A 16,455-nucleotide genomic window follows, 5' to 3' on the forward strand; every position below is an offset into this window, starting at 1 on the left:
TACATTCTTGGTGCATTCCAGGATTTCCCTTATCTCCAGTGCTGCAGTGCCCAGGTCCTGCTCATATCCTTCCTATGATTCACCAGCACAGCTGAGATTTTTTCCAGATTGTAGTAGAAACTGTTTGGTTTAGTTTCCAAGTGGACAAACTTAAACATTGCTGTGGTGGATTCCATCCCCATCACTTCTGTTTCCCTGACTCTGCAGCCCTGGTCTTGGTGCTCACTTGCACTGGGAGGACACAGCCATTCTCTTCCCCAGCTGGCCTCAGAGAGAGAATCATGGGACGGTCTGGGTTGGAAAGGACCTTAAAGCTCACCACGTTCTACCCCCTACTGTGGGCAGGGACACCTTCCACTAGCCCAGGTTGCTCCAAGCCCCGTCCAGCCTGGCCTGCCAGGGATGGGGCAGCCACAGCTCCTCTGGGCACCCTGTGCCAGGGCCTCCCCACCCTCACAGGGAGGAATCTCTTCCCAATATCCCATCTATCCCTGCCCTCTGGCACTGGGAAGCCATTCCCCTTTGTCCTGTCACTCCAGTTCCTGATGAGAAGTCCCTCTCTTTCCTCTTTGACTCTCCTTCCCCAACACTGCCACAGCTGTGACAGTGCTGAGGGCAACAGAAACCACAGTGAATTTAGTGTTTGGTGCCCATTTGGTGCTGTCTTTGCCTGAAGAAGCCAAATGAGTGTCTTGTTTGTTCCACCTTAATACAGCCCTGGACCTCTCTAAGATCCTGTCTAGTCACTTTTCAGGATACAAGGCTGGAAATGTTTTAACACTGTGTGTTTTGGAAGAGACATTTGAGTTACAGAGTCTGGGGATGGAAGAAATTAACTGACAGGAGGGTGAACCTAGGTGGGTGTCAGGCTCTGCTCCCAGGGAGCAAGAGACAGGACAAAAGGAAATGGCCTCAAGTTGCATCAGGGGAAGTTTAGGTTGGATATTGGGAAAATTCCTTCTCTGAAAGGATTGCCCAGTCCTAGTACAGCTGCCCAGAGCAGTGGTGGAATCCACATCCCTGGAGGAATTTACTGGGTTAGTGGTAGTTCTGGGGGAATAGCTGGACTTGATGATCTTTTCCAACCTAAACAAGTCCATGATGCTATTCTATAGATGTCCAACCCTCCAGTATTTCTAGGGCATTGTTGTGCTCAGTCATCAAGTATTTATAAGAGATGAGCAACAAACTGGAAGCTCATTTCCCAACTGGAAAGTGCACAACAAAAAGGCAGTGAGGAATCATGTCTTTGTGTCTGCCTCTTCTTGGAACAATCCAAGCATTCCCAGGTGTGCCAACCCTGGCTCCAGGGACAGGATATGCAGACAGCCCCAGGGACAATCTGCAATGCTAAGTCAGAGAAAGAATCCTTCTACTTAAAAGGGAAATCTGGAATTTTCTCTGTCTGCCTTTCCTTCATAGTAAATCACTGCAAACTATCCCATATTGTAAATTGGTTTTCAACAGAATAAAATCACTATCAACACCTTGATAAAATCTCTATTTTGTCATTCCTGAACCTCAGTTCTTGTGATGAGAAGTACCATGTGCCAAATTCCCTAAGAAGCTGTGAATGTGGCCTGGGAGACTCCAAGTCTCTCCTGAAGTATCACCCATCCTTTCCTGACCCAGGAGTCCACACCTGCTGCGCACTCCTCCCCTGCACCACAGAGCTGGGCAGAGGTAGCACAGAGCATCCTTTTGTGGGTGAATATTCCTACATTAGCAGAAGATCTGGGAGAGAAGCAGGGGACATCCTAAACTTGTCACAGTTTAGAGTGGATGGTCTCAGTGTGATTTATCTTTACCATCCCACAGCTGTTTTTAACTGGGATATGGGCACAGTTCTGTCAGACCATATTCCACAGGCTTCTTGAGGCTGTAGAAAGAAAACACCAGAAAGAAATTTTGTATTTTCACCCCCGAATAAGAGGAGCTCTAGATATGTTTGCACTGACTGGTTCTTCATGGGCTACCAACAACTGGGACTGGGGATATGTTTGGGGACCCTTGGGCCACGCTCCAGAGCTGGTTCCAGCCACCACAGTGTGGACTAGTGAAGTACAGAATCCCAGAACCCCAGAATTGTTGGGGTTGGAAGGGGCCTCTGGAGATCACCCAGTCTGACCCCCTTGCCCAGGAAGGGTTACCTGGTGACACAGGAACACTTCCAGGTGGGCTTGGAGTATCTCCAGAGAAGGAGACTCCCCACTGCCCCTGGGCAGCTGTTCCAGTGCTCTGCCCTCCTCCATGGAAAGAAGCTCTTCCTCATGCTGAGGTGAAACTTCTTGTGGTTTAGTTTATGGCCATTGCTTCTCATCGTGTCACTGGGCACCACTGAAAAGAGTCTGGCACTATCCTCTGACACCCCTTGGAGATATTTGTCTGGATTGATGGGATCCCCTCTCAGTGTTTTCAGGACTAACCAGGCTCAGCTCCTGCAGTCTCTCCTCATCAGAGAAATGGTCCAGGCCCTGTGTGGTTCAGAGCAGTGGGATACGGTGTAGTTTGGCACACAGGAGCTCCTGGCAGCTCTGAATCTGTCAGTCTTGGATTTATCGGGTTCCCATCTCCATAGCAACCAACACCTCGAGGGCACTAATGAATATTTCCAAACCACTCGCTTTGAAGCGCCACAACAAGCCATTAGAGAGGAGGGACAGAGACAGAGGCAGATTAAGCAGCTTTTCCAGGCATATTTACAAACTCTGGCAGAGCTGAGAAAGCCTTCCATGCCCCCACCTCTCTCATTGCCACCTGGGACCATCCATCTGCCTTTATTTTTCCCTATTAGCTGATAAAGGACAGCTGAACTTTAAATGGATTCCTCTAGTCTGTTTTCTTTCCCTTTCCTTCAGAGCCCACAGGAGGAGAGGTTGAAAACGGATCTTTTTATCATTTCTTAAGCTGTTTGCTGAAGAGTGACGTTTCCCTGCCTGGCCACAACAGGCAGTGGGTGTTTTGTGGCCAGTGAGAGAAGTCACATCTCTCCCAAACCAAATGCATCTTTATCCAAAACCTCCTCTTCAGACACATGCTCACACGACAGCAAGAGTGGAGAAGACTATATATTTTGGGAAATGAACCAAATCCTGGGGAAACTCAGAAATCCCAGAAAGCCCTTGAACATCTTCCCTGAGCCTGTCCCACGGGTGCCACCCGGTCCTTTGGGTGATGCTGAAGCTCCTGCACCTCATGGAGTCACCGTGTTTCACCAGCTCTCCCACAGCTTGTGAAAGGCAGGACCAGAGTGACCATTCAGCCTGATTTAATGAACATACCACTCATTAGGCAACAGGGTCAGACCAGTATGGGAGGAGTCACAAAATAATGGAATTGTTGAGTTTGGAAAAGCCCTCTAAGTTCCCCCAGCACTGCCAAGGCCACCACTGACCCATGTCCCCAGGTGCCACATCCACATGTTTTGTAAATCCCTTCAGGGATGGTGATTACACCACTGCCCTGGGCAGCTGTGCCAGGGCCTGATCAACCTTTCCGGGAAGAAATTTTCCCTAGTATCCAAACTGAACCTCCCCTGGCACAGCTTGAGGCCATTTCCTCTTGTCCTGTCCCTTGTTCCCTGGGAGTAGAGCCTGACACCCCCTCCCCCCCTGCCCTGGCTGCACCCTCCTCTCAGGGAGCTTTGGAGAGTGAGCAGGTCCTCCCTGAGCCTCCTCTTCTCCAGGCTGAGCCCCTCAGCCACTCCTGGTGCTCCAGACCCTTCCCCGGCTCCGTTCCCTTCTTTGGACGTGCTCCAGCCCCTCAGTGTCCTTCTGGAATTGAGTGGCCTAGAACTGACCCCAGGATTGGAGGTGTTGCCGCACCACTGCCCCGCACAGGGGGATGAAACCACAGCAGTACCAGAGGACACAGGAGTGGGGAGAGCTGCTCTGGTGGCTGAGAGAGGCCACGATTTCCTACTTTTCCCATCTCCCCTTCTTGGCCAAAGCAGAAGCCACAATAGCACCTCCCAGGAATCTCCAAAATTGCATGACTCCCACCCCCCACCTTAAATGAGGTCAAACACACCTGTTCGTGAAACCCGAGGAGTCTTTTAAAGCATCAAAACCCAACACAGCAGGTGGAGCATTCTAGCTCCTTCCTGGTGCTTCAGCAATATTAAAACAATTAAGTTGTTGGAGAACAACCTGTTTTGCACTCAGTTTTTGCTACCGAATGATTTGCTGCCCTTACAGGACAGCAGAGCGTGTAATGTTAAATTAGGAGTAGAAAAGAATAAGCAATTTAGAACTTCGAGTGGCTGCAAACCACTGGACGGGGCAAGGCTCCAGGGCAGAAAAGAAGGCTGGGAGGGGAACTTCTTGCACTCCACAACTCCCTGACAGGAGGGTGGAGCCAGGTGGGGGTAGGGCTCTGCTTCCAGGGAACAAGCGATGGGACAAGAGGGAACAGCCTCATCTTGTGCCGAGAGCTTTGCAAGCTGCCCGGGAATCTCCTGCCATCACAGACACTGTTCTCTGCATTCCAGCTCTGCCTGCCCAGGGAACTGATCTGGTGGAAGGGATGTCAAGTCCCCGCTTCCAGCTGTACACAGAGCCACAGGAGCATCCCCTGGGACATGCAAGGTCAGCCCAGCTCCTGCAGCAGCATCGGGAATGGTGTGGGCTTGGGCCCTGACATTCCAGACTGACAGGGCTCGGAGCAACCTGGGACAGTGGAAGATGTCCCTGCCCATGGCAGGGGATGGAACAGGATGAGCTTTGAGGTCCCTTCAAAGCCAAACTACTCCATGATTTCATGAAATTTGGAGCAGAGTGTTTTGTCCTTGGAGCAGCTTGCACAGGTACTGTTCCTAAAAGAGAACTTTTAGGAGAGGAACTTTAGACAAGGGCCTAGAATGGCAGGACAAAGGGTTTCCCACTGACAAAGGCTTAGATGGGATATTGGGAAGGAATTCCTCTCCCTGTGAGGGCGGGGACGCCCTGGCCCAGGTTGCCCAGAGAAGCTGTGACTGCCCCACCCCTGGTAGTGTCCAAGGCCAGGCTGGACGGGGCTTGGAGCAGCCTGGGATAGCGGAAGTATCCTTGCCCGGGGCGGGGCGTGGCGCTGGATGAGATTTAAGGTCCGTCCCACCCAATGCATCCCCCGCTCCGGGATTTCTCCCCTCACGGCCCGGCGACACGCCCACCATCACGGCACCTGTCAATCAGCGCAGGGGGCGGGGCCGGGCATGGCGCACGCGCAGACACCGCCCTGCCTCGCGCTTCGTCCCGCCCTCCCCTGCCATTGGCCGGCGTGCGGCCGCCGCAGCCAATCGCGCGCGGGGAGGTGGTGGGGCCCCGCAAGATGGAGGAGTACGCGCGCGAGCCCTGGTGAGGGGAGCGGAGCGGGCCTGGGCCGGGATCGGGATCGGGATCGGGATCGGGATCGGGATCGGGATCGGGATCGGGATCGGGATCCGCAAGCGCCGGGAAAGGGCGGGGGAGCGCTGCGGGCGCGCCCGGGGCCGCTCCCCGTCGGAGGGGCGGGGTTGACCTTGGTGGGGCCCCCTGAGGGAAGCGGCGGAGGCCGCTCCGCGGGGCCCGCTCGGGGCCGGGGCAGCCGAACCCCGCCGCTGCCGAGCCCCGCGCGGCCTCCCGGAGCGGCCAGGAGCCGACGGGGCCCGGCGGCCTGCGCCGCTCGTGCGGCTCCGGGGGCGGAGGGCGCTGCAGTGACGGTCCCACGTCGGGCAGCGCTTCGGTCCTTCAGCACCCCTTTATTCGCAGCCCCACCTCTGTCCCTCGTGCTCAGCTTCCCTTCCAGCCTTCCCTTATCCTTAGTGCCTCCTCATCCTCAACCCCCTTCGGCCTCAGCCCCCCGTCATCGGCCTCCCTATCCTCAATCCCCCCTCATCCTCAGCTGCTCACATTCTCAGTCTCTCCCTCATTCACAGGCTCCTCATTCTCAGCTCCCCTCCTCATCCTCAGTCCTTTCGTCATTCTCAGACTATCCATCCTCAATCCCCCCTCATTCTCAGCTTGCCTTATGTCTCTCCCCGACCTACAGCCCCTCCAGTTCTCAGTCCCCCCTCAGCCACCATCTCAGTCCCCCATCCTCAGTCTTTCCTCTTATCCACAGCCCCCCGATCCTCAGTGCCACCATTTTCAGCACCTCATCTCAGCCTTCCTTCATCTACAGCCCCCTTCACTCTCAGCCTCCCCCACGTCCCACTCAGCCTTCTCTCACCCTTAATTCTTTCTCAGTTCTCTCCCTCATCCTCAGTTTCCTCCATCCTCAGCCTCCCCCACCCCCTCCTCAGCCTTCTCTCACCCTTAATTCATCCTCAAACTCCCCTCAGCCCCCAAGTTCCCCCTCATCCCTGGCCCCCCCAGGCTCCCCTCACCCCCCAGTTGCCCTGCCCCTCTCCTTCCCTATTTCCATAAGCCTAGCCCAGCCCCCTGGCCCTCTCCATGGCAAACTGGCAGTGTCTGAATCCTGTCATGGTTCAGCACTGTCTTTGTAGACCTGCACAAACACATTGGTTGCAAGTCAAAGGTTGTATTTGTAGTAATAAACGGATTAAATGCAAGCTCAGGTGCAGGGTTACTGAATCCTGGGCAGAGTTCTCTCTCAGCATGGAGAGGGACTTGGGACAAGGGCCTGGAATCACAGAACAAGGGGGAATGGCTTCCCACTGCCAGAGGGCAGGGTTAGATGGGAGGCTGGGAAAAAATTCTTCCCTGTGAGGGTGGGGAGGCCCTGGCCCAGGTTGCCCAGAGAAGCTGTGGCTGCCCTGTGCCTGGAAGTGTCCAAGGCCAGGCTGGATGGGGCTTGGAGCAACCTGGGCTAGTGGAAGGTGTCCCTGCCCATGGCAGGGGGTGAAATGGTCTGAGCTTTAAGGTCCCTTCCAGCCCAAATCGTCCTGAGATTCTGCTTGCCTTTGCAGATAGAGATCTGTGACTGTGCATGAGGCTTTTCCCAAACTTTGCAGGTTGCTCTGCTGACATGTATTAAGTTTCTCCATAAATGCCACCCCTGCCTTTTTACAGCATAAAGTCTGGTCATGAGCAGAGTAAATTGTATTTATTAAAAGACTGCTGTGGGCTCCAGGAAATCCCAGAATTACTGAGACTGGAAAAGACCTCTCAGACCATCAAGTCCAACCTGTGCCCTATCCCCACCTTGTCAACCAGACCAGAGCACTGAGTGCCACATCCAGTCATTCCTTGAACACCTCCAGGGACAGAGATTCCACTGCCTCCCTGGGCAGCCCCTTCCAATGCCTGACAGTCCTTTCTGTGGAGAAATTCCTCCTGATATCCAACCTGACCCTCCCCAGGCACAGCTTGAACCTGTGTCCTTAATGCTGTGCAATAGAGATGTTTCACTGCCAAGCCATGGGGGGCTGCTGGTGTCCTCCATTGTTCTGACCCCTTTGCTGCTGGTCACCCAGTTACCCAGCCCCCAGGAGCTGCTATCCTGGGGTCGGGCGGGTTACCTATGAGCCACTGGCACAGAGAAAAGTGCCCTTTGTTCTTTAAAGTGTGGTGGCCTCTGATTCCAGTAGTTTTCCAGCTGTCAGGAGAACTGCAGGATGCCGTGGGGCTTGGAGGGAGGACTCACCCCTCTCTCAGGCATCCAGAGCTGGTATGTGGCTGCCCCGGAGCCCTGGGAAAAGTGAAGTCTTGCCCTCTGCTCTTTTCATCTCTGAGAAATCTCTGGTGCCATCAGGGACCCGACCTTATCCACATGTCATTTCCCTGCAGCTGGGGCTTCCCTCAGAGTCAGGGAAACAATTAACAGTAATACCGTGCTTGTAGATAAGTGCCAGATTAACAATGGAATAATCTCTTCTCCTCCAATTCTTTATGAGGTCAAGCAGTGCCAGGGCTGGGCATATTTTGTGTCAGCTTTGAGGGAGTTTGGAGGAGCTGACACACAGGCTGGCTGTGCTGGGATCAAAGAGGTTCTCTCATTTAAAAGCTGCTCAGAAAATCTTGGAGAGTAGTTTAAAAGGAAAATTAGGAAGCCCAAAGGTAACAGCTAATGAGGTTAAAGAGGGAAGCATTCCGTGATTGGGGTCTCATTAAGAGGCTTCGGGAAAAAGCAGCCATGATTTGTAGATTGGAATTCCTTGACTTTGTGCATAAGGGACGCCCGCTTTACATAATCCATTTAAGTTTCCAAAAAGCCTTTTAAAAAGATCACTCTTTGAGAATTAACAAAGGGAGAGAATTGGGATGAGATGTGTTATTCATAACAGGGGAGATCAAAATCTGCACAGGAGATGTGAGAGCAAAACAACAAAAAATCCCTGAGAAGAAAGACTTGAGTTGCTTTTCATCTTGGCATCTCAGACAAGAGTGTGCCTGGAACCTTTACCTGGTACAGGAAAGAGCAGAAGGAAAATAAACTGTTGAATTATTGAATGCAGTCAGGGCTGAGGGGGTTGTAATGAGGTAGGACGAGACCATGTGCAGGCAGGACAGACAAACAGGAGGTGAAGGATAAAGTACACTGCCTTGCTTCCTGAGGCCATGTGGGTTTGGGAGCTGGATGTGGCTGTCACTGGGGACACTCAGTGGTGACACTTGGGTGGGCTCCTGGTGCCTTGGGAACAACCCATGGATCCAAGGTACAAAAGCGAAGGCAGCACTGAGTGTGACCTGTGCACACAGGAGTTCCCTTGGGAAGGGGGCAGGGCTGGCTGTGCAGGAGGAGATTTGGAAGTAGGTCATGAACGTGAGGAGCCGGGGAGAACATGCAGGAGAAGGGACTGCAAATTAGAGATACTTTGTTCAGGAACAAAACACTTTGTGGCAAAGCCTGCAGCACGGTGAGGGAGGTTTGTCACCCCTCGCTAGAGGAGGTCTGTAAGGTGGGGAGGTGGCAGGTCAGGGATGGTGTCCTCATGTGCAGGAGCTGGAAGCTGTAGGGGGTCCTCAGGAACAGAAACATGACATTCCAAGTGAAATAGGAAATACTCATTGATGTTCCTACCTGACATAAACACCGAGCTTGCCATGGTGCTCAGATTTGTGACCTTCATGCTATTTTAGGCTGATTTTTGCATTTTCTGGTTGTTGGCAGTGCAGGAGTTAAATTACCTGAGTGCTTGGCTGGAAGATCTCAATACAAGATGAAAGAAACCAAACAGCTTTGTTTTTTTTTGCTCTGAAATTACCCACAGTGACAACAGAAGTTAATGGCATCTTAAAGCTCACCTAGTTTAGGAGTTTGGTTTAGGGTTGCAAGGCTCCAGTTCTTGTCAGAGGTTCTGAACGCCAAATGAAGGCTCCCCTGGCAGGTGCTGACAGCCTGTGCTGCAGGAAGGTGCTTCTGTGCAGGGTTTTCCTGGCTGCTCTGTGATGTTGGAGCCGGAATTGTGGCTGCTAGTCCTCTGAAGGGATCTCTGTTTTGTTTGGGTGGACTTCAAAGATCCAGAGTGCACGAGGAAAAACCTTTCCAGCTCAGCAAAGGTAACTTTGAAGTCTCACTTAAATAAGCAGAACTAATGAAAAGAGCGAATGATTCAAGAAAATGTGTCTTGTGCCAACTGGGAGCAGAGTCTCATGGAATTTGCTACCTCAGTTCTCTGTAGGTCAAGAGAAGAATGAGATCAGGGAATTTAAAGCTATTTACAGTATGTAAGTAGGGCAGAGCTGGAATTCTGCAGGAGTTTTCCATGATGGAAGTATGTCTCTGCCGTGTGTGAGGAGTTCAGGCATTTCTGTATAATTGCTACTTCCCACTCCAGGGAAGTGGGCCAGGAGACTCTGGCAAAGGTTAAGTTTGTTTTGCTGTAATATTCTTGTTTTCTTTGTTGCTGCCTGCTCAGTGAGCTGGATGTGAAACAGAAAAGCCACCAGGCTCTATCTTCACCCCAGTTACACCAGTGCTGAAGTGCTGGATCCATCCCAGTCACTTACACTGTTTAACATGATGGGATTTAATATTTTCATCTCTATTTTTCTTTCCAGTCCCTGGAGGATAGTGGATGACTGCGGAGGGGCCTTCACCATGGGGGCCATAGGAGGGGGCATTTTCCAGGCTATCAAAGGCTTCCGAAATTCCCCAGTGGTGAGTAAAATGCTCTGAAGGTGCATGGACTGCACTCTTGCCTCCACTGTCCTTCCCCAGGGAGCGTGGCAGTGAAGGGCAAGGAGAAGAAATCCCTGTGCAGGGCGCAGGGCTGATTAAAGACCTGTACATCGTTAATCCAGACCATGAGAATCTGTCCTGGCTCAAGATCTGTGGGGTCCTTCATTTTTTGGGATAAAATTGCTGCTTCCCCGTTTGCTCTGGTGGCCACAATGGGATACTGGTAGCTTGTTCCTCCCTAAGTGATGAACATTTCCCTTGGGATGGGGAAGTGCAGCAGGAAACATCCACCTTGGCTGATCTCCTGCTTGTGGTTCTGTCTGCATGGAGGGACATGAAGCCTGGGCTCTCCTTCCTTTCCTGGCCTCTTCCTTTCTTTTGAAACATGGAATGACTCAATGAAAGAGTCTTTTTCTCCTTCAGATTTATATTAAAAGGTATAGTTTTCTTTAATTAATCTCTTATTTAATCATTGCCCTTTTTATTAACTCAGTTTTTCAGTGCTCAGGTTTGGTTTCAATGCAGGAGTGAGTAAACACGGCAGTGAAGGTTTGCTGATGCAAGTTGGTTTTCACTTTCAGGACTTCTGCTGCAAAATTTTGGCTATAAACCCATTGCAGAGACATTTGATAAATTAAGATCTAATTGCTACTTGAACATTTGTTTTAAAATTTCTCTGACTTCATATAAAAGGTGTTTTTGATGTTACTCTGACAATTAGCTGTTGGTTTGAGGTGGGTTTAATAATTAACTTTCCGAACTAGTCAGATCCTGCAGACACTTCACTTGAAAAGGACTGTGTGCTTAATTAGATTCTTAATATTGCTTTGGACTTGCTAAATATACCTATCCTCACTTCTGTGTGATTGTAACAAAAATAAAACTTGGTGGATATTCTTTAAACTGTGTTAAAGTGTGAGAAAATGTGTAATTGTTCTGTGAGGTCCTGGGTGACATGTTGAGTATTGGACTCTGGAAGGCTCAGCATGACTTCGCTTCTCTTGGCTACAAAGACTGTATATTCCACCTGCAGGAATGACTGAAGTGGCACAGCTAGTGGGATTGCCCATCAGATAGGAAGAAAAAATGATACATATGAAAAATCACTGCTTATCCTGCTAAAATGTTACTGTAATGTCTCCTTCAGTCACACTGGGCCCCTCAGACTGTGAACCCAAATTGTTTCCTGCCTGGTAACTGTAATTCCCATATGTACCTGACAGGAATATTGTAAGGGAGTGATAAATAGTGAAATAGGTGTAAAGCACACTTTGTCTCAGCTCCTCGCAAGCTGCTGAGGGGGCTCAGAAGGGTGTTGGACCTTTGGCAGGTTTTTGCAATGCAGACTCAGTTTGGCTGTAAGATTTTACTGTTTTATTTTAACTAAATTCTCTTATTTTAGGGTGTCAACCACCGGCTGCGTGGCAGTTTGACAGCCATTAAAACCAGAGCTCCACAACTGGGAGGTAATGAATTTTGGGGTTTTGTTGCACAGAATTGACTGTTGGCAGATAACAGAGTTTGGAAATGTTACATGGTGGAGGTGCACTGACACCTGAGCTGGGTCTCAGCAAGTTTGTTGGCCCAAGCAACGAGTAAATAGAGTTCTGATATATCCAAAATGAGTTTGGTTGGGGAGGAAACAGTCTGTGTTCTTGGAGTGATAAGCCAGCAGTAATGACTGGTCATGAACAGCAGAGCTCCCTGGAGCCTCTTCATGGTGTGCAGGGGGTTAAGATAAAACTAACTCATTACAAGAAGTGATCCAGCTTGGATCAAAAATAGAACTTGGGGGTGTCCCTGCATGTGCTGTAGGAGCTCCTGAGGCCCCAGGAGCAGGGTTGGGTGTGGTGTGAGGTGTGACATGACTCTGCATCATTGTCTGTGAGGAAATACATTAAAAAGGGATACATCTGGAAGTTCCCTTAGCTAATCTGACTTTGTTAGGATGAAAGTTCCATTATAATCACAGTTTGATAAACTTTCTGTAGTTAATTGTAGATTAGTGAGATTATATATAAAATGGGGGGAGAGGGGGATAATGACAAGTCGGAAATTTTCCTGTACTTATTTTAACCTGTATTTGGTTCTTCATGAGTTAGAATTTACTTCATGTCTGAAAGGGAGCACAGTAATGCCACAGCACCTCTTGTGCAGCACAACTGGCTTCTCTGCTCTCTCCAAAGTGGCTTTGGTTTGATTTGGAACAGGGAGTTTTGCTGTCTGGGGAGGTCTCTTCTCCATGATTGACTGCAGTATGGTCAGGATGAGAGGGAAGGAAGATCCCTGGAATTCCATCACGAGCGGAGCCCTGACTGGAGCCATTTTAGCTGCAAGAAGTAAGAAACTAGGGATATCAGTTGAAAACCTCGTGCTCTCTAAACGTACAGTTCTCATTGTTATAGCAAAGCAACAGTCTGTGGCACCCAAATTGGAATTTGCTGTCTCAGATGCTGAAAAATAATCTGAAGCTTTTCTCCTCTGCTTAGGAAAGTAATAATCAGGCTCCCAAATGTTCCTGGTGTTCCTTGAAGGGAGGGCGGAGGGAGTTGCCCAGTAATTATCCTTTAATGCAGCTTAATGGATGCAAAATTACTGCTCTGAGTCTGCTTTAGGAGAGGTCAAGACTGCATGAAGAGAGTGGGCAGGCCCTGGCACAGGGTGCCCAGAGCAGCTGGGGCTGCCCCTGGATCCCTGGCAGTGTCCAAGGCCAGGTTGGGCGGGGCTTGGAGCAGCCTGGGACAGTGGAAGGTGTCCCTGCCCATGGCAGGGGGTGGAACAAAATGATCTTTAAGGTCTCTTCCAGCCCAAACCATCCTAGGATTCAGTAGATTCTGACATGTAGCAAAGAAATGAAAAGCATTGGTTTGTGCTTTTCATTCCCAGATGGCCCTGTTGCCATGGTCGGATCTGCTGCGATGGGAGGAATTCTCCTGGCCTTGATCGAAGGAGCAGGAATTCTGCTGACAAGATTTGCCTCCACACAGTTCCCAAATGGTAAGGAGCCAGAGGATGTGTCACAAGGATTTGCTTTGCTGATGTGCCCCTGGCAGTCATCTTCTTATCCTAGAGTGAATCTGCACTGCCCTGCCAGCTCCTGAGGCTGTGGAAAGCCAAGGAGGAGCTGCAGGTGCTGATGACACGAGGTTATCACCAGCTGCTTCCTGCTGGGAGACTGGAGGTGGCATGGCTGAGAGCAGGGATGTCCCTGCTGTCCCTGGCTTCTGCCACACACCTGGCACATGGTGGCAGAAGGGTTTTACTCAGGGGTGGGGCACAATGGTTTGAGGGAATGGCAGGCAGCAAGTTGTGGAAAAGAGGGGTGGTTCTGGCAGGCGGTGGTCTGTGTGGGGAACTCTGGGGTAAAAGAGATGATAAAGACCTGGGAGATACAGATACACCGATTTCCAAAAAACGTGGTGGTGATTCTCTTCTAAACTGCTTCAGTATCTGCATCCCTGACTTCTTTCCCAAGTAAAATGCAAGCAGGGGTCTCACTGAGTCAGAAGCTGTTGTGTGAATGCTTCCCGTGGAAAATCCTAAATATCTCTGTCACAGAATCCCAGACTGGTTTGGGGTGGCAGGGACCTCAAAGCCCATCTCATTGTACTTCCTGCCATAGCCAGGAACAGTTTCCACTAGCCCAGGTTGCTCCAAGCCCCATCCAGCCTGACCTTGGAAACTTCCAGGCACGGGGCAGCCACAGCTTCTTTGGGCAAACTGTGCCAGGTCCTCCCCACCCTCACAGGGAAGAATTTCTTCCCAGTATCCCATCTAACCCTGCCCTCTGCCAGTGGGAAGCCATTCCTCCTTGTCCTGTGATTCCAGGCCCCTGTCCCAAGTCCCTCTCCAGCTCTCCTGGAGCCCCTTTAGGCACTGGAAGGGTCTCTAAGGTCTCCCTGGAGCCTTCTGCTCTTCAGGCTTAACACTGGTAGCTTCTCCCAGCGTTTCATTGTAGGATAAATGCTCCACCTTATTTTGGGAAGAACACAAACTGCTAGTGTTGGATGAGTAGTAGGTCACTGTTTCCCAAGTGAATCCTCTTCTGGGTTTGTTCACCAATATTCTTCATCCAACCTAAACTATGACAATTTCTGTTCTTTAAAGATGCTTTAAAATTCATCTGCCTTGGAGAAGGTGTATCATCTGTCCATGATGATTAATTCTCTCTGGATTGTCCCACCACAGCTGTGTTGCTCCCTCCAGCAGCAGGCAGTGGATCAGGAAGCTGACTCCACACTTGTTCCGTTTCACTGGTTGCTTTATTGTTGGGCAAGTCACCGTGGTTAAACCTTTCTAGAGGGGCCAAGGTCACCTCAAGGGCACTAATGTGCAAGTTTCCAGCTGCTTTGTGTGACTGGAAAGATTTCCCTCTCCCTGCTCTAGTTCATTTCCGTGCTAGAAAACCTTGTCTAGTGCAAGGTGTCCCTGCCCATGGCAAGGGATGGAACAAGATGAGCTTTAAGGTCCCTTCCAACCCAAATCATTCCACAATTCCATGATTCTGTGAAACTTGGAGAGAAGTGGTTTGTCTTCGGAGCAGCTTGCACAGTGTACTTTTCCTAAAAGAGAGCTGAAGAGGGTCTTTGGACAAGGGCCAGGAGTCACAGAACAAGGGGTAATGGCTTCCCACTGCCAGAGGGCAGGGTTAGATGGGATACTGGGAAGGAATTGTTCCCTGGGAGGGTGGGGAGGCCCTGGCACAGGGTGCCCAGAGCAGCTGTGGCTGCCCCTGGATCCCTGGCAGTGCCCGAGGCCAGGTTGGGTGGGGCTTGGAGCCACCTGGGATAGTGGAAGGTGTCCCTGCCCATGGCAGGGGGTGGGAATGGGATGAGCTTTAAGGTCCCTTCCAGCCCAAGCCAGTCTGGGATTCTATGCAATTTTTGAAACTTTTTATGAAACCAAAACCATTCCGGGATTTATGATTAATTTTAAGAGGGATTTATATAAACAAACCAGTTGTGAATCCTGTTAATAGGAAGAATCTCTTGTCTTTTGGTATTCATTTGCCTTTTCCCCTGTCCCTGCTCCAGGCCCACAGTTGTCAGAGGATCCATCCCAGCTCCAGCCACCCCCGTTCAGCGACTACCGACAGTACCAGTGATGGTTCCCAGCCACCGCCTCCTCCTCTTCCTCCTCCTCTTCCACTTCCTTCCCTGTTCCTGAGCGGTCCCCACCTGGAGGATGCGGAGGGGGTTTGTACTTAACACCAGTGGTTGTCCCTTACACACCATGCCAGGAGGACCTGCAGCATTTCTTAATGTCAAACTGCTCAGGAGAACTTTTAGAAAAGAAAATCTATTTATTCCTGATATATTCCGTTGCTGTAATGTTACACATGTCTGGTAGAATACAAGGAGGTTTAAGACAAGGACCAAAGAGAGTCTTGTCATCCTTTGGACACAGACTGGAGTGAAAGTCTTGGAGTCTCCTCTGGGATGTCGCACCTGCAGTGAACACAGCTGGAAGGTAGCCTCTTCCCTGTTGGATTTAGGTTATGGGGCTGGAGGGGGAAGCATTGCACCTGCTGCCAGCACAGCCTCCTGCTTTTCATCTCGGATCGTGGCCTGAGCAGAGTTACCACATCTGCTCTGCGGTTTTGTCCTTAAACTGCAGCCGTGGAGGCCCCTTCCTTCTTGCCAGCAGTTACAAAATAACATCCAGCAGCGTCTTCTGTTGCAACTCATTAATTAACTCGATGCTATTGTGTGCTGGCAGTTCCTGATACAGTATCCAGAAAGACTTGAGTAATGTTATCTGAGCCAGTCCTGGCTTTTCCTCTGCCCAGGGAGGAGGAAACCAAGTCAGTCATGTAGTGGAAGCAGAGGATGGAAGGAGCAGAAGTGCTCACAGTAATGTTGACACGTGGGTAGATTAGAGTTGCATGAGATGTGCATGCACGTGTGAGAGCCTGATCATCTCCTGTGTCCTTAGAAGGGACATCTTCCACCCCCTTGCCTCCCAGAATCACCCCGGGACTACCAGGGCTTGTGTCTCATCCCTCAGAGTTACCACTGGTTTGTAATTTTCAAACCCTTACACACAAAAGTGCCTTTTGTGTGTTTGTGTTGTGTGTGTGTGTAAAGGCTCTTCTTGCTTTGCCACTTCCCTGGTTCCTCGGGCAGATTTTGAAGGCAGTTTTCTCTATTTGTGTCACTCGGGTGGTGTCTCTTCTGTTTTCAGGTGAGTGTCTGTGCTCTGAGAGACAATTACACTTGCAGATTCCCTGAGTATCCAAACCTGGGTGTTCAGATCCCTGGTGTTTTCCCAACCTCCAGAGGGGGAGCAGTCGGGTGTTGTTCAGATCCATGTGGAGCTCCAGGGTGCCAGTCCCAGGCCTGGCTGTGCATCATGGAGCTTTGCTGGAACGGGGTGGACACTCATCCATGTCACCTCCTGGAGCACGGGGTGACC

At 50.7% G+C, this 16,455-nt stretch overlaps 1 protein-coding gene across 1 annotated transcript; it reads left to right on the forward strand.

The window, feature by feature from the left end:
* Positions 1-5,227: 5,227 nt before the first annotated feature.
* TIMM17A (translocase of inner mitochondrial membrane 17A) lies at positions 5,228-15,415 on the forward strand. Its single transcript, XM_042015943.1, has 6 exons — positions 5,228-5,333; positions 9,921-10,020; positions 11,444-11,507; positions 12,252-12,380; positions 12,928-13,038; positions 15,075-15,415. The coding sequence occupies exons 1-6, from the start codon at positions 5,308-5,310 to the stop codon at positions 15,143-15,145; spliced, it is 501 nt and encodes a 166-aa protein (XP_041871877.1). The 5' UTR covers positions 5,228-5,307; the 3' UTR covers positions 15,146-15,415.
* Positions 15,416-16,455: the final 1,040 nt, after the last annotated feature.

This window comes from Corvus kubaryi, unplaced genomic scaffold (assembly GCF_017639235.1).
Source record: "Corvus kubaryi isolate FWS band 111438036 unplaced genomic scaffold, C.kubaryi_AGA036_p1.0 split3-37355, whole genome shotgun sequence".
Lineage (NCBI taxonomy): Eukaryota > Metazoa > Chordata > Aves > Passeriformes > Corvidae > Corvus > Corvus kubaryi.